Below are 18,838 nucleotides of genomic sequence, written 5' to 3'. Positions count from 1 at the left end.
GTTTTGAAGGACCACAATAGCTCTGTCATATTAGTCATTGTTCTAGTGTGCAGTGTGTATTAGGCAGTGTGTTGTGTGCAGTGTAGAGTGTAGGGTGCAGGGTGCATGCTGCAGTGTGTATTATGCAGGGTGCAGTGTGTAATGTGTATTATGCAGTGTGTATTATGCAGGGTGCAGTGTGTATTGTGTAGGGTGCAGGGTGCAGTGTGTATTATGCAGTGTGTATTATGCAGGGTGCAGTGTGTAATGTGTATTAAGCAGTGTGTATTATGCAGGATGCAGGGTGCAGTGTTTATTATGCAGGGTGCAGGGTGCAGTGTGTATTGTGTAGGGTGCAGGGTGCAGTGTGTATTATGCAGTGTGTATTATGCAGGGTGCAGTGTGTAATGTGTATTAAGCAGTGTGTATTATGCAGGATGCAGGGTGCAGTGTGTATTATGCAGGGTGCAGTGTGTAATGTGTATTAAGCAGTGTGTATTATGCAGGATGCAGGGTGCAGTGTGCAGTGTGTATTATGCAGGGTGCAGGGTGCAGGGCGCAGTGTGTAATGTGTATAATGTGTATAGAGGTAGCAGTGTGGAGTAGTGGTTAGGGCTCTGGACTCTTGACCGGAGGGTCGTGGGTTCAATCCCAGGTGGGGGACACTGCTGCTGTACCCTTGAGCAAGGTACTTTACCTAGATTGCTCCAGTAAAAAACCCAACTGTATAAATGGGTAATTGCATGTAAAAATAATGTGATATCTTGTAAGTCGCCCTGGATAAGTGCGTCTGCTAAGAAATAAATAAATTATTATATTATGCAGTGTGTTTTATGCAAGGTGCAGGGTGCAGTGTGCAGTGTGTATTATGCAGGGTGTATTATGCAGGGTGCACTCACTGTGTTGCTGGTGCTCAGTCTGTGCTCTGTGAAGTGGAGATGCAGCTGCATGGCCCGCAGTCTCTGTCTCTCTACAGTGAGCTGTGAGGGAGGGAGAAAGAGAGAGAGAGAGAGAGAGAGAAACTCAATTCACAGCAACTCAAAACCACCAGGCCCTTATACTGGTTTACTGGAGTCATTTAGCAGTTTTCCATGTTTTTAGTTTAGCTTAGTTTATTCATTTTGTGCCCACGAAATGTATTATCCAGAAATAATACATCCATACACACATGTACATACAAACATTACTATAGCTTAGCCATGTTTTTACAATGCTTTCCTAGACTTGAGTCTTTTCAGAATCATTTATAATATTTATATAATATTGATCAAAGCAAAAACAACCACAGAGAATCATAAGGAACCACACATACTGAACAGGTCGGAGATGAAGAGTTAGTATACTTTACATGGTAGAAAGTCCTTAAGGATCAATGGCGATATTGGTCTGTTTACAGAGAATACTAGCATACTAATCCCAGGGCTTAAAGAATTAGTTATGAAGAAACATTAGGTTGAAGGGGCATTTTATTTTGGCCTAGAATGAAGACAAATAAAGTGAGTCTTTAAATTCTTAAAAGGAGTTGACAAAGTTAACCCTAACCAATACTTCAAGCGCAGCACAGAAACCAGGACCAGAGGAGACACAGCTGGAAATGAAGTGGAGATAGACTTATGACAGAGGGAAGGAGATTCTTCTTAACACAGAGAGTGGTGAGGGGATGGAATGGGTTACCTAGTCATGTTGTTGAAGGAGACTCTTCTTCACACAGAGAGTGGTGAGGGGATGGAATGGGTTACCTAGTCATGTTGCTGAAGGAGACACTTCTTCACACAGAGAGTGGTGAGGGGATGGAATGGGTTACCTAGTCATGTTGTTGAAGGAGACACTTCTTCACACAGAGAGTGGTGAGGGGATGGAATGGGTTACCTAGTCATGTTGCTGAAGGAGACTCTTCTTCACACAGAGAGTGGTGAGGGGATGGAATGGGTTACCTAGTCATGTTGTTGAAGGAGACACTTCTTCACACAGAGAGTGGTGAGGGGATGGAATGGGTTACCTGGTCATGTTGTTGATGCTGAATCACTGAGATCCTTTAAGACCCGACTTGACAACGTTTTTAGATTAATCAGCTACCAGAAAGCGAATGGCCTCTAATGTAGCTACACTTCCCATACGTTTCAATATCTTAGATCAATCAGCTACTAGGAACCGGACGAGCGCTGATGGGCTGAGTGACCTCTCGATTGTGAATGCTCTGATGGTTCTGAGTGTGTTGATGGGCTGACCTTGTGTTCTGTTCTGCTCTGTGACAGACAGGCACCCACCTGGTTCTCCAGCTGCAGGACCACTTCCTTCTGCACCCTCCACTGAGCCAGGCTCTTCTCATCGGGACTGTGGTCTCTGTGCAGGTGTCTGTAACACAAACACAGGGGGAAGCACAAACACAACCTTTTATTTAATCAAATGAAACTGGAAGAAGTCTCCATGCCTCTAGCCTGCCCTGGACTGGAGGCAGCACCCTTTCTCTTAGGGGGGTGAGGGAGGGAGGGAGCAGTTCAGTCTCCATGCCTCTAGCCTGCCCTGGACTGGAGGGAGCACCCTTTCTCTTAGGGGGGTGAGGGAGGGAGGGAGCAGTTCAGTCTCCATGCCTCAAGTCTGCCCTGGACTGGAGGGAGCCCCCTTTCTCTTAGGGGGGTGAGGGAGGGAGGGAGCAGTTCAGTCTCCATGCCTCTAGCCTGCCCTGGACTGAAGGGAGCACCCTTTCTCTTAGGGGAGTGAGGGAGGGAGGGAGCAGTTCAGTCTCCATGCCTCAAGCCTGCCCTGGAGACACTGCTGAAGTGAAATGTAGGGGAATCTTGGTATACCTGTGTAACTGTAGTTGCAATTGGAATTGCAGTTATACCATATAATTGATCAATTCCACACCTCTCCAAGCGTAATCATTCACAGTTCCATGTTTTACACTGAGCAATCATTATTCTCATATTTTCAACCACTTTTAGCGACCTCATTGGTCTGAAAAATAAAAGCTATGCAGTATGTTTCTGTATTTCTACCTGTGATTATTCCTTCGTTATGCAGAATAGAGAGAGTACACATGTTAATGTGTGCCGTTCCTAGTCTAATTGTAATTGAACCAAATATAATTGTGATTAGAATTAGAATTGAGCGCAGCTTTGCTCTTACTTGATAAACTGTCCGTATTCCTCAAACACTTCCTCACAGCCAGGCCATTTGCATAGGCCACTCACAAAGAGAGTGTTGGGGGCTTCTGATACCTTCTGAGTGGGGCTAGAGAGAGAGAGAGAGAGAGAGAAAGAGAGAGAACAAGAGAGAGAGAGAACGAGAGAGAGAGAGAACGAGAGAGAGAGCTGGAGTTACATTCACCAGACATGTACAGGACTAGAACCAAGGAAGCAGATCTGGGTATACACAGTAGGGACTGTTTGTCTGTCCGTTTCTGAGTTTAAAGTTTTGTCTAATATTATCAACTCCTGTTGAGATTTTGAAAACTTTAATCAAATTCTAGACTAAATACTGGAGATTCAGTTCCTTCCATTGTCATAACTCATTCCTTAAGCCCTGGGACTAGTTCAGTTGGTCTTCACTGGACTCTGTAGTTAGGGTTACCGTAGGACTCCATGTACACCAGGACACTTTGGGACAGTTCAGGCTTTTCAACTCGCACCCCAATGCATTCTGGTAAGTGTAGTCCTGCTGTGAAAGGTAGCCGAGACAGGTCAAACGTACCAGAATGCATTGCAGCCTGCAGTACCTGTGGTTCCTGGCTGTCTGCACAGCGGGGCTGAGTCTCCTCGGGGTGGGGGAGCTGCGTGCCGAGGCTCCGTGGTGAGGGGAAGGCGCACTGCGGCTGCCTCCTGGCTCGCTCTTGCACAGTGAGGAGTCAGAGCTTTGGGCTGGGCTCGAGTTCTGACAGGGCTGAGCCAGGCTGGAAGCCGGAGATGCTCCTGCCAGACAGGGACACAAATAAGAGGAAATAGCAAAAGTTTGAATAAAGTTTGTCAGCTGAAAGATAAAAGCCAATTTATAGTGTAAAGCGGCTGAAGCTGCAGTTGCTGGCTTTGTTACTCTGTGCTATTCAAACGGAGAGAGGCGCGGTAACTGATATAGAGGAGCTTACCTGGCTGCAGGGGGCAGAGGGGCTGGTTTTGGCGTCCTCCTCCTCGCAGGACGGAGGGTCTCTGCTGGGCGAGCTGGAGCAGCTGCTTCCTGAGAGGGTCCCCTGCACACTGACACAGCCACACACAGCAGCACTTTCAAACAGTGAACGCAAAGTCCTAATGGATTCCAACTGAATACCACACCTAAATGTCTTATCCACTTCCTCGGGGTTCTGAAGTCATTCGTTTTGAATTCAGCCCCCTGTTAATTCATGTGGGTTTAATTATCCGGATTCATGCCATGTTCCTTTGTGACAAATGATCACATGTATAAGGTGTGCATTCCTGCATGAATGAACACACCTCACAATCTCCTGGTGGGCTTGTGATACAGGCCTTATTCATGTAATCAACATCATATTTTACAAAATAATTCCATAGCTTACCTGTAGTGCAATTCGATTCCTCATATAGGTCTGAAATGTAGTTTTGAAAGAAACACATACTATACTAAACTTGCATTTTTTAATTTTAAAACATGATAACTGTTTCTACACTTGGTTAAAGAAATCTCTGTTTGCAAGCCTTCTCTCTTGTCATTAACCAATCAGCTGCTTCCCCTATTGACTGACATGCTTTCAACCAGTAATGTGACGCAGGAGACACTGCTGAGGTGCAATGAAACAGATTCTCTGAAAAATAGACATACAAACTGAAAACTTCCTTTAACCTAAAGTATTACCCGATATCATGTTTCTATAAGAAAATAACAAAAAGTTTGTGAACGAGAAAAGGCCGTTCAACCCATCAGGGCTCGTCCTTTGTTAGCGCACCATTCTCCCCTACTGGGGGGAACTTATTTAAAAGCACAGAATCTCTTTTTTTAAATGCTCCCAGTGTTTTAGATCCTACTATCTCACCTGGTAGGCTGTTCCAAGCATTTATAACTCTCTGTGTAAAAAAGTGCTTCCTACATCCTGTTCTAAACGCTACCCAGCTTCCATTTCTGTCCTCCTGTTCTCTCTGTTGAATTTGAAGTCGTGTCTTCGGTTATGTAGACCATTTATGATTTGAAAGACTTCAATCAAGCCCCCTCTTTCACTTCTTTCGTCTAGGCTGAGGCGCTTGAGAAATTTGAGACTAACGCCTGATCAGACCAGGTGTATGGAATGGTTGTATTCACTGTATGCACTGTACCTGTTGAAGGATGAGAGCTTGCAAGTGCGAGGAGCTGATCAGTGTGGCTCTTGGGCTAACCATCATGACAGGAAAGTGGATCTGTGAGAAGAACAAACAGATAAAACAAGCAAGGAAGAGTTTTGTGTTGCAGTACTTCCTGTATCACTCTTCCTGCACTGATTTAGAGGACAGATGTTATCAATGCAAAGATAAATGACTGGCACATTATTTAAACAGTTGTAGCAACACGTGGGGACGGGGAGCGCTAGATATTTTTGGAACACAATACTTACTCTTTGATTCAAAGTTGGAAATAATATTATTTAAAATTAACCAATGTTGTTGTTTACTTTTATTGATTTGAAATGTAATAAATAATTTAGGTCAGATTAATCGTTGTCCAAAATGTTCTCAAGGGAATTTTCTGGTGTTCCAAAATGTCATGCATGTCATGACAACACCTTGCCACTAGATGACACTGTAAACTAAAGTAAAGACTTTTATTCTCAGGTGACACCTTTATTTAAAAATTCTCTAGAATTGATTTTGGGTGAAAATCTGTGTAAATGTTTTTTTGTTTGTTTTTTTGTTTTTTTTAACCAATTCTATATATATATATATATATATATATATATATATATATATATATATATATATATATATATATATATATATATCAACTTGAACAGAAGGGTAGATCTTAAAACTAGAACACCTAAATACAATATTTGAGTAATTAAAATTCGAAGCTCAACTCAGGATGATTGAAAACACTGTAAAAAGGGGCAGTAAATAAATAAATACATCAATAAAATAATATTATAATAAATAAAATAAACAGCAGTGTGCAAATGTATTAGTGTGGAGCAGTGTGGAGTAGTGGTTAGGGCTCTGGACTCTTGACCGGAGGGTTGTGGGTTCAATCCCAGATGGGGGGACACTGCTGTTGTACCCTTGAGCAAGGTACTTTACCTAGATTGCTCCAGTAAAAACCCAACTGTATAAATGGGTAATTGTATGCAAAATAATGTGATATCTGTATAATGTGATATCTTGTAACAATTGTAAGTCGCCCTGGATAAGGGCGTCTGCTAAGAAATAAATAATAATAATATTAGAACAGCCCACTGCTTCTGCAGCTTGGATTTCTTGTGCGTATGAAATCAAACCGCTGTAACTGAAAAAACATGAAAAATTAGGCAAATAAGTGATTTAATTGATGGCTTTAACAGGCCACACATGCACTTAATTTGACTTTTTAGAAGTAGTTTAATTCATTTTCACACGGGTGCCTATTGTTTCACTGATCACTGAGCGGAAATGGAAATTCTCACACCCAGAGGTTTCCATGCAGGCAGGTATATAAAGGATATCAATGCTTGAGGTGTTCTAATAAACTAGCAGGCTGCTGTAGTTTGAAGTGTATTCTCACTAGTGTTCTGGATGACAGTGAGAATGTTTCTTGCTGAGAAGCCATGGGAGGAGGAAGGAAAAGGCTGTTCAGCAAAGTAACTACACTTTCAAAGTGTGTCACTGTTATGATACCAATTTATTCATGCATGTGGGAAGACTGGGGCTTAAACGTTAAATAAAACTAACCGCGACACCCTCACGGTAAACAAACTGCCTCTCACTTTCCCTCCTCCCTCACGCTAGCTGTGCTGGAGGGGAATTCTGCAGGTGCCACATATCCGTTTGTGAAAGAGCCGGGTGACAATTCAGCCCACCATGGGCAGCATCCCGCTACTGAGAAACCTGTCTAGGCTGATCAAGCACGTTAAACCTTCTTTGATTGACTGGCAAAGAGAATTCAAAGATTAGACTCTGCAGTGTATGCAGATTTCTGTGGTCACCTGTTGTGAAGTTGGAACAATTTAGAATTAGGTTGAGTACATTGTTAGGCAGAACACAATGAATAACTCCAGAAATGTTCACGTGTGTGTATGTATGTATGTATATATATATATATACTTCCCAACGTTTCAGTATGTTTAACATAACTTTGTCAAGGGAAAGCGTGTTTGAAAACAAACATTGGAGGTATTTATAGGCTTTTTGATGCCATGGTAACCACACATTTATTCATCTTTAAATCTGATGCCTCTGTGATGTCATTCACTATGTAGTTAATGTAACGTTCTACTGTTCCTTTCTATTTAAACATTCAGGCATCCTGGTATCAAGTCTATTTGTCCATTTATTTTATTTTATTCTTCTACACTGTACATAATCTAATTTCATTTTTTTTCTAAAATCACAACCTTTAGGTCATCTCTCTCTCTCTCTCTCTCTCTCTCCTTGTGATGCTAATATTAAAGAAGACGAGGTTCAGCAGCACAGTTCGGTTTTTTTAAACGTAGTGTTTCAGTGCTGTACAGACGTTTTATGTCGTTATCCGTTTCTCCAGTTTCTCTGAGATACGAATGTACCAGCTTTACATCTTTTTTTTTTAACGTATTCTCATTTTGTTGATCATTAATGAACATTTCTGTACTGTGGGTGTTGTCGAGTGCTTGAAAACAAGACCTTTTGTGTTTGAATTGAAAGTGATGGTCTTGAGCAGTCAAATGGGTCAAAGATCAAATATATTTTCCTCTAGAGGAATCATCAACTAGTGTGGTATTATGCCTTTTTTTGTAGAATGGCTCAGGATGCAAATATAGCCTTCATCCATGTATGTGTATATATATATATGAGGGATCATTACAATGTTATGTGTGATAAATTAGACCTTTATACAGGCATCTGCAGACATGAGCACCAGTATAACTGACCCACCCAAATACAGTCCTACCTGGTTGGTGCTTTGATTTGGGGGCTCGTGGGGGCTGTGCTCTCCTGGTTGAGGGGTGCTCCTGTTCGGACGCTCTCCTCCCCGCGTCACCTGCTGCCCCCTGCTGGATGCAGAGCTGCCCTGTGCCACTGCCTCACTTCCAGGCATCACTTCAGTGTCTGCCCTGCACAGAGACCCACACAAGCACACTGGCTTACATTACAATTCATTATATTTAGTCTTTCTACAATGCAGTTAAAACAGAAATAAGTCTGCAATATCAAGAAATAGTAAAATAATAATAATAATAATAATAATAATAATAATAATAATAATAATAATAATAATAATAATAATAATAATAAAAATCTTTGACCCACTATGCCACTCTTCCTGCACAAATGCAGTGTGTCTGAACCACACTGCTTCCCTCCCTCCCAGTCCCTCAGCTCTAACCACTAGACTAGACCACACTGCTTCCCTCCCTCCCAGTCCCTCAGCTCTAACCACTAGACTAGGCCACACTGCTTCCCTCCCTCCCAGTCCCTCAACTCTAATGACTAGACTAGACCACACTGCTTCCCTCCCTCCCAGTCCCTCAGCTCTAACCACTAGACTGGACCACACTGCTTCCCTCCCTCCCAGTCCCTCAACTCTAATGACTAGACTAGACCACACTGCTTCCCTCCCTCCCAGTCCCTCAGCTCTAACCACTAGACTACACCACACAGCTTCCCTCCCTCCCAGTACCTCAGCTCTAACCACTAGACTAGGCCACACAGCTTCCCTCCCTCCCAGTCCCTCAGCTCTAACCACTAGACTAGGCCACACTGCTTCCCTCCCTCCCAGTCCCTCAGCTCTAACCACTAGACTAGGCCACACTGCTTCCCTCCCTCCCAGTCCCTCAGCTCTAACCACTAGACTAGGCCACACTGCTTCCCTCCCTCCCAGTCCTTCAGCTCTAACCACTAGACTAGGCCACACTGCTTCCCTCCCTCCCAGTCCCTCAGCTCTAACCACTAGACTAGACCACACTGCTTCCCTCCCTCCCAGTCCTTCAGCTCTAACCACTAGACTAGGCCACACTACTTCCCTCCCTCCCAGTCCCTCAGCTCTAACCACTAGACTAGTCAATAATAGTTTAAGCATATTAGATAATGATCTTAACTTTAGTTAATGATAAATAACAATTGAGAGAACACAGATAATAGGATTTTACACAAATAACACATTACAATCTTAATGAAATGTAATAAAAAGTTTCATCACCCAGTACTTGAGCTGTCCCTCGGCTCGGATTAACCTCTCTGGTGCTTATCGTCCCCACAATCCAGGAGCTCTAACCATTAAGACCTGTGTCCATCTCAATACATCAGCTCTATAACCGCTGTGGGAGGCCACTTTCCTGTCCTTGAGATGTGAGCGACAGAGCCAGCCTCCCTAACTGCTTCACACCCCTCGGCCCTAACCACTTGACCACAATGCATATCTGACTCTGTGTGTGTGTGTGTGTGTGTGTATGTGTTTGCGCATTTAATGCACCTGCTATTGTCTGTCACTGTGCATCTTTATATGTTTTTGTATGATGCATTATTATGTTTTTTACAATGTGCTGTATATGTGCAATATACAGCTCTGGCCAAAAGTGTTGCATCACCCTATAGAATGAACTAATTTGGCTTCATAAAATCGAACGAAACCTGCTCAATAATGTCACGTTCACATACTGAATTGCACACCGCTTTGTAGGTTTTCCATATACTTAACAAAAAAACTGACAAACTGAACAATGTGACATTTCGAAATCTAACATGAAATACTACTGTACTACTATTATGACTTCAGGTAGACTTGCAATATAATTTTGCAGTTTCATTGATGAGATGATGTTACTAAATAACTATGGATGTTATAATGCCATTACACTAACACTAGTATTCTCGTTATAAGAACATAAATAGCACAGTCTCTTAACTATGGCTCCCGGCTACAGTGTTATAAAGGGAGAGCACTGTAGTTTTTTTTTTTTTAAAAGGAGCGTGGGTTCCAAAAACATAGTGTTATACGTGTCCACATGTTTAAATAATGTAATCTTTCTTTTCATTATTAACATCTTGACAACTTTTTACACTTACAACTTTAAAGTCTGTTTCGGAGCTCTTTTCAAAATGCCCGCTCTAGTGCACTGGGGTTTGAGATCTGTCCTCTAAAAATCACTGCAGGGGTTCTGGCTTTGCTGTTCCGTACCACATCATGGATCATTCTTGCTGTGTTACCTGTTTGACAATGTGGGCAATAATCCTTACACTATCAGTGCACCAGAGTGGGCATTTTGAAAAGAGCTTTGAAACAGACTTTAAAGTTACAAGCGTAAAAAGTTGTCAGGATGTTAGCAATGAAAAGAAAAATGACAGGTACGTTATTTAAACAGTTGTAGCAACACATGGGGATGGGGACGGGTAATGCTATATTTTGCGGAACCCTGCGATTTTGTACAATATTGGCAGACTCTGTGCAGCTAACGCTATGTTGAATGTTAGACTCCTCCTAAAATGAAGAAATTGCTTAAATCTCTGATCTAAATGTGGTGTTTATTCACACTTCTGGTAACAAAAACGTACATTTACATATTTATGGGGTTGTTATGCTAACAGATCAGTGCCTGTCTGATGTTATCAGTACTTACTATATGAAAACACCATTTTTTTTTTTTTTAAAGCTAGATTTTGCTTCATAAGCTGAACTAGAATTTAAATGTAAAGTCTAAAACACCAGGAACATCCAAAAAACACAACTGTGTAAACTCTGTATATGTTCTTACAGCCTGTGTCAAACTGAGCATTGTGGGGCGTTGCATGCAGCTTCAGAGAATGGCATTTCACTTGGTTTCTTTTTTGTTTTTATTTTAGACGCCCGCGCTGGTTGGGGACATGAAAGGCTTTGAGGTGCAGCTCAGAGGCCCAAAGCGCCTGCCAGAGAGAGAGAGTGTGTGTGCCTGGAAGGGAGCCTGTGGTTACAGACAGGTGCACTGAGCCACTCTGGTGAGTTTGTAGACAAACATTCAGGCACATGCAGAACGGGGGGGGGGTAGCAGCGCTTAGAAAACCACAAACAGACTGTCTTATAGAGGGGGCATGCCTGCACAGGGCTGGAGGATTATGAAATGGAATCCCTGAAGTCAGAAGCGCACAGCACCAATCAAAGGAGGTTTATGATGAGCTCTGGCCAAAGGCTTTGCATCCCCCTCTAGAATGAACTCATTTTGCATCGTAAAGTCGAATGAAACCTGCTGAATAACATTAACGCATTGAATTGCAACCTGCTTTGTAGTTTTCCATATACTTGACGAAAAACTGACAAAAATTGACATTTCAAAATCTAACTTGAAATACTGTAATGCTATTACGGCTTCCGGTAGACTTATTTTGTAGTTGATTTGATTTCATGATGTTAAATAAAAGATCTAAATTATGTTAATATGTTGTTTTTTTTTAAAACAAATGTCTCAATCCTAAAATTGTAGGTGATGCATACCACTGGCCTTAGCTGTATAATGCATGATACAAACATTGCATTGGATAGAGACTAAGAGCAACCAAGACAAGTAGAGGGTACTGAGCGTACAAAAAAAAGAACCTGAGCAAGAATGGTCATTTTAAAATATTAATTTCAGCTATAATGCATATTAAGCAGCGCGATTCATCACACACACAGTAATTCAACAGAGATAAATGCACTGCACTGTGATGTAATTCCACAAAGTTTCAGTTTCAGCCGTTTTGAGGTGGGAATTTTTTTTTGGTTGTTTTTGTTATTTTCTATGAAAGTGGCTGCTTCGCTTTGAGTGAGGTTTTCAACGTGAGCTTTTTGGGTTTCAGCACTTCTCTCAGCAAAGATATTTTATCTGTTTATATTAAAGCATTGCTGGGGGGGGGGATTACGTCGGCATGTTTTAACATACAGCACTAAGAAAAGGTGATAAGGTGGGTTGCTCAGTCTGGTGGCTCTTTGCTGGACTCTCGCCAACGCCAGTGTCCTTTTTGTACTGTGGTTTTCAATCTATTATGAAAAGGAAAAAACACACCTATCACCCTGAAAGTCTATATTCTCAGCAAATGTTCTTTATGCCCTGGATAGTACCAATAGTGGAATTCTACTTAGAGAATTGTCGTGGTCAGTGAAGGTTAAACAAATATTGTGAGCACACTTGGGAACACTGTGGCCCAGCACAGCTGCAAGATGGGGGATGTTTTCTAACTCAACCAACCCAGGATACAAGGAACTGATGAACTGGGGTACAGTTCACCTTGTGTAGAAGAGGTGTTTGTTCTGGGTCTGGAAGAACATTGTAACTCGTGCTATGAAACTGATTCGATATGGTTTAGGAAAACAGTGTAAGCAGAGTTCACAAAGATCAGCTTCGCACACAAGCAGTTAGGTAAGATATATAAGACAGGCACTTGAGAGTGCGAGTGAGGCAAGCTACCTGAATCCTCTCCTGACAGACCATCTCCATACCTGAGCTTTCTCCCAGAAAATTAGGTACCCAATCATTATGTGATTTCTGCTTATAACTATAACACACAATACCAAAGCATAGCAATTGGTATTGCGTGTGCTCATCTTTATACTTCAAATTAGTTTCCTTATAGAATCATAGAAACAGTTGTAGTCAAAAGTTTTCATACCCCAAAGGAAATCTGCAATGTCGAGAGTTTTGGGAAAAATATTTTGTAGCAAAAATATTTATTTCAAAAGCATTCATACCCTTTGATGTATGATAGTATTGTCTACTAGGTGCTAGAAATTTCAATATGATAATGCAGAACCTAATTCTAGAAAAGTCTAGAAAATGCTGGATTGTAGGTGAACATTCTTAGAGAGTATAAAAGGGTTAGGCACAGGATGATTGCTGTCATTACCAATAAGTCAATATGGGAAAAAGTAAGACCTTAAGCAGAAAATGATTTATTGTCGTAAAGCTGGAGAAGGATACAAGAAGATTTCCAAGCATTTGAGTATCTCAATTTCAACTATTGTTTCTATTCTCAAGAAGTATAAGACTCATGGTACTGTCACAACACTCCCTCGGTCTGGAAGAAAGACGGTTCTTTCACCAAGAACAAGTAGAAAAATTGTGAGGAAGGTTAATAACAATCCGAGATTGACTGCCAAAGATATTCAAAGTGAATTGGCTGCAAGTAGGACTGGGGTTTCCATTTCAACCATAGGTCGAGTATTGCATGGTGAAGGTCTCAATGGTCGCAGGCCAAGGAAAAAGCCACTCCTTGGAAAACGTTACAAGGACAATCGCTTAAAGTTTGCAAAACAGCATTTGAATGATGGATATGAGTTCTGGTCAAAGGTTTTGTGGAGTGATGAAACAAAAATCGAGCAATTTGGTCACGCTGATAGTCGTTACGTTTGGAGAAAGTCTGGTGAGGCGTTCAAAGAAAAGATCATCATACCTACTGTCAAGCATGGAGGTGGTAATATCCTTCGATGGGACTGTTTTTCCTCTAATGGCACAGGAAATTTAGTTCCAATACATGGTAAAATGGATTCCATAGCATACCAAAAGATATTGGCCAATCATCTGAAACTCTCCGCTACAAAACTTGGTTTAAAGTGCAACTGGATGTTCCAACACAACAATGATCCAAAGCACACATCAAAATCTACTACAGAATGGTTAAAGAAGAATAAAATCAAGGTTCTGGAATGGCCTAGTCAAAGTCACAATCTAAATCCAATTGAGAATCTTTGGTATGAGTTGAAGAAGGCAGTGCACAAGAGAAGTCCTTGGAATTTGAATGAAATGGAACAATTCTGCGTTGAAGAATGGTCACAAATCACTAAAGCATCATGCCAAAAGCTCATTGACAAATATCCTAATCATTTAAAAGAGGTTATTATTTCTAAAGGTGCCTCAACTAGCTATTGATTTCATTTTCCTTGTCAGGGTATAAATACTTTTTGAATTAGCATTTTTTGGAGTTTTGCAAAAAAATTGCTGAAATAAATAATTGTAGACCTTTTTTTTCCTCATCCACAAAAGCAAAACTTTTGCTACAAAAGATTTTTCCTATCATTATTTGTTTTCAATATACATTTCCACTGGGGTATGTAAACTCCTGACTACAACTGTAGATATCTCTGCATCACTGATATGATATTATAACTACTGGTTATAAAGTTGATTTTATTGGAACTGAATGAAATAAAAAGCCTGAACCGTAACTATCTAGATTGCTTTAGCGGTCGAAATGTAGGCGAGAATTAACCTTTAACAGTATTGTTTTTAAACAAAATATGCTTTAGCAAACATCCTGAGCAACACAGATGTTAAAACAATTTGTTCAAGTAATCTCTCAGTAATCTAGGGCCACAGCTTCTGCAACCCCCTTTACAGGAAACAGGAATGTATCTATAAAGAAAGACAGAAAGAAAAAAAAAACAGAACACTTTTGCGGTTTCATTTCAAGAAAGAACAGAAAAAAAATCACTCCGTATCTTTCTTTTGCAAAATTGTACTGTTGTTATTTTTTAGTTTTTTTTTTTTCATCAAAAGATCACAGACACACAGACACACGCACATACAAGCACATGTATGTTTTTGCACCTGGCTAGACAAACGTTTCCGTGAAGCTGTCACAAGTGAAAAACTGTTTCTATAAATCATACTGGCAGTGTAATGAGGCAGTTGGCATGGCAATGGTTCAGTATTATCAATGGTAGATATATAATCTGTAACTATAAAACACACTGCTAACATTAAAAACACTACAAGAGACTTAATAAATTCAATGGCAAGCATTTCCACTAGAAGTCTTTCTCAGCGTCTTCAATAGAAACACTGAAAGAAACTTCATAAATTCAATGGCAAGCGTTTCCACTAGAAGTCTTTCTCAGCGTCTTCAATAGAAACACTGAAAAAAACTTCATAAATTCAATGGCAAACGTTTCCACTAGAAGTCTTTCTCAGCGTCTTCAATAGAAACTTCATAAATTCAATGGCAAGCGTTTCCACTAGAAGTCTTTCTCAGCGTCTTCAGTAGACACACTGAAAGAAACGTCATCAATTTAATGACAAAAGTCTCTATATCGTGCAAACATATACATTGAAAAAGATTTACATGTTAAGTACATTGTAACTATGCATAATAACACTGTAATGATGTGTAAGTACACCTGTATTTACTAAGTAACTACTATGTATATACACAGTAATTAGAGACACTTCATGGAAAGTGGTACCAAAGTTTTTTTATGACAGAGATGAGACCTGGAAAAGATCACTCAATAAACAAGACTGCAAAATATGTACAGCGGCGTCCCTGATCAGTGTTACCCCATGACAGCACAGTTTTCTTATAAAACACATATCTGTGGTACAATCTCGCACCAGCCCTGCACCCAGTCCTTGGTTCTCAGACAGCGCTGAAACCAACACGCGGTTTTCATGTTTGACGTATTCAAAACGATTATTCAAATATTCCTTCAAAACAAAAGTATAGTTCGTGCCATGAAAATAATTAACATAATAATAAACCCACTGTCAAATGACCTTTTAAAGTAGCTAACAAAATGCGTGCATATTGGGGCTCTCGAGTGGTGCATCTGGTAAAGGCACTCTGTGTGGAGTGCAGTAGCCCTATAACCTGGAGATCACTGGTTCGAGTCCAGGCTATTCCACTGTCAACCATGGATGAGAGTTCCCAGGGGGTAGCGCATAATTGGCCGCTCGGCGCCTGGGAGGGGAGGGCTTAGGTTGGCCAGGGTGTCCTCGGTGCACCAGCGCCCCCTGTAGACTGGCCGGGCACCTGCGGGCCTGCCTGTAAGCTGCCCAGAGCTACATTGTCCACCAACGCTGCACCTCTGAGGTGACCGCATGCGGGGCTTCAGAGTAAAAAGAAGCTGACAGCACACGCTTCGGAGGACGCGTGAGTCCGTCTTCGTCTCTCCCGAGTCAGTGCGGGGATGGCAGCTGTGAGCCGTGTTGAAATAAAAAATAATTGGGCTTTTCAAACTATATGTGTGTGTGACCTACAGCTAATGACAAAAGTCTACCAGAAGCCATAATATGTTGTCAGTTTTCGTTAAGTATATGAAAAACTCCAAAGCGGTGTGTAATTCAATATGTTAACGTGACATTATTCAGCAGGTTTCATTCGACTTCATGAAGCAAAATTAGTTTATTCTGTAGGGGGATGCAAAACCTTTGGCCAGAGCTGTATATAACAAATGGAAGGGCACAGCAGCTAAGATGTTATTATTTTGTTAGCTACGATTTCTTTAAAGAAAGGAGAGTTTTGTCCTTTTGCAATGTCTTATGCATCTTTTTCAACAAATTATGGTGACACTTTCCATGAAGTGTCTCTAAATACTATGTATTTACATCGTAGTTACTTAGTAAATACGTGGGTACTTACACATAATGACAATGTTATTATGCATAGTTACACTGTACTTAAACACGTGAAGGATTTAAAACACTGGGAACATTAAAAACAACTTTCCCCTAAAGAGCATAAACTACCTTAAATTGTTCCTTTGAATGGGAGCACTGTAGCCAAACCCACATGCACACACAGACACACACACACACACACACACACACACACACGCTCGCTGTACAGATCGCACTGATACACACTGCAGTAAACGCTGCTGGTTTGCTCACAGCCAGCGTTGTGGTTTTGGTGATTATAAATGTCACACTGCATTGCCTGCCCTCAATTCCTCATAAGCGAACAACATCCGAACCACCGCAGCTTGTTGCTGGTAAAAACGAGAGGTGCGCACAGGTTCAAGGTAATTCCAGAGGGGCTTTTCTGTCACGTGTGATGCATGCAGCAATAACAACAAGATGAGATTTAAAATAATGTGAAAGTCTCGTGAATCCGAACGATTTGTATTTGTGGTTGGAAACAACACCCTGTGTGTACATATGAACACTGCTCCCCTCCCTCCCAGTCCCTCAGCTCTAAGACTAGGCCACACTGCTTCCCTCCCTCCCAGTCCCTCGGCTCTAAGACTAGGCCACACTGCTTCCCTCCCCCCCAGTCCTTCAGCTCTAAGACTAGGCCACACTGCTCCCCTCCCTCCCAGTCCCTCAGCTCTAAGACTAGGCCACACTGCTTCCCTCCCTCCCAGTCCCTCGGCTCTAAGACTAGGCCACACTGCTTCCCTCCCTCCCAGTCCCTCAGCTCTAAGACTAGGCCACACTGCTTCCCTCCCTCCCAGTCCCTCAGCTCTAAGACTAGGCCACACTGCTTCCCTCCCTCCCAGTCCCTCGGCTCTAAGACTAGGCCACACTGCTTCCCTCCCTCCCAGTCCCTCAGCTCTAAGACTAGGCCACACTGCTCCCGTCCCTCCCAGTCCCTCAGCTCTAAGACTAGGCCACACTGCTTCCCTCCCTCCCAGTCCCTCAGCTAAACACTAGACTAGGCCACACTGCTTCCCTCCCTCCCAGTCCCTCAGCTCTAACCACTAGACTAGGCCACACTGCTCCCGTCCCTCCCAGTCCCTCAGCTCTAAGACTAGGCCACACTGCTTCCCTCCCTCCCAGTCCCTCAGTTCTAACCACTACACTAGACCACACTGCCTCCCTCCCTCCCAGTCCCTCAGCTCTAACCACTAGACTACAGTAAGCCACACAGTCTCCCTGACTCTGAGTCCCTCAGTTTTCACCGTTATTTCATGTACAGTTAGATGTTTAGTAACTGTGTTATGAACGGGAGTAGGTTTGAATTGTGTTGGTGGTTAGTAACCGATATCACAACTCAGCACTGTGATTTCAAGATTATTGATCATTTGTGGCATGAATTGGAAACCAATTATGCCGATGAGTAAGCTTGTGCTCACTGCTACTGTTCTTTCACTTCTCTGTCAGTAATAAGGGGAGATTCGAGTACAGTCAGGAGATGGAAAAAATAATAGAGAAATCACTCTGTTTCACTGTTTTTTGTTTTTGCCAGTATTGTAAAAACTGGAGCATCAAAAATATTACTCTGTACGTACTATTTGAAAATGAGTACTTTGTAAATCATTGTGAATTACATTAAGTTAAATGTTAAATAAAATTGTTCATTTGTTTAAGATGGCTCATTTTCTAATATATAGCCTATATATGTATACAGTATATATATATATATATATATATATATATATATATATATATATATATATATATATAGATCAAAGAGCCAGCTGCCCAACGTTTCGATATGTTGTTCATATCTTTCTCAAGGGAGCCTGTGTTTGAATCAAAACATTGGAGGTATTTATAGGTTTTTGACGGCATGACAACTACTATTATTGATTTCTTAGCAGACGCCTTTATTCAGGGCGACTGTTACAAGATATCACGTTATTTTTATATACAATTACCCATTTATACAGTTGGGTTTTTACTGAAGCAATCTAGGTAAAGTACCTTACTCACAGGTACAGCAGCAGTGTCCCTCCACCTGGGACTGAACCCACAACCCTCCGGTCAAGAGTCCAGAGCCCTAACCACTACTCCACACTGCTTTACTGTTTTTGTTTATATTCAAATCCATGATTTATTCTTACATGGTGTAAAGGTGTTCTATATATTGTGACATCATTTTACTTCTGTCTTTAAATCTGTATTAATTCTAATTAACATTATTTTATATGAACGTATATTTATATTATCATGCAATGCTGGCTCTGAGGATCAGTCTAGATTTTGCCTCCCCAGCGCATCAGTATGCACAACTTTTGAATGAATTTTGTTTATTTATTTATTTAAATGTTATATATGTATTGGAGTTAATTAGTTCCTTCTTTTCTGTTGAGTCCCGCTGGCATAATC

General features: G+C 41.4%; 1 protein-coding gene across 2 annotated transcripts in view; it reads right to left on the bottom strand.

The window, feature by feature from the left end:
• LOC117404293 (forkhead box protein P3-like) overlaps positions 1-18,838 on the bottom strand; it is a 53,786-nt gene that overhangs the window by 6,140 nt on the left and 28,808 nt on the right. For both annotated transcript variants that reach the window (XM_034007124.3, XM_034007123.3), the window contains 7 exons: positions 8,017-8,179; positions 5,241-5,321; positions 4,064-4,172; positions 3,698-3,890; positions 3,109-3,213; positions 2,247-2,334; positions 879-959 (listed from right to left, as the gene is read on the bottom strand). In XM_034007124.3, coding sequence (XP_033863015.2) covers positions 879-959; positions 2,247-2,334; positions 3,109-3,213; positions 3,698-3,890; positions 4,064-4,172; positions 5,241-5,321; positions 8,017-8,163 — 804 coding nt within the window. In that variant the 5' untranslated portion in view covers positions 8,164-8,179. The remainder of the gene's footprint in view (positions 1-878; positions 960-2,246; positions 2,335-3,108; positions 3,214-3,697; positions 3,891-4,063; positions 4,173-5,240; positions 5,322-8,016; positions 8,180-18,838) is intronic.

Source organism: Acipenser ruthenus, chromosome 56 (assembly GCF_902713425.1).
Source record: "Acipenser ruthenus chromosome 56, fAciRut3.2 maternal haplotype, whole genome shotgun sequence".
Lineage (NCBI taxonomy): Eukaryota > Metazoa > Chordata > Actinopteri > Acipenseriformes > Acipenseridae > Acipenser > Acipenser ruthenus.
The sequence above is the reverse complement of the archived record's forward strand: the minus strand, read 5'-3'. Positions and strand labels throughout refer to the sequence as shown.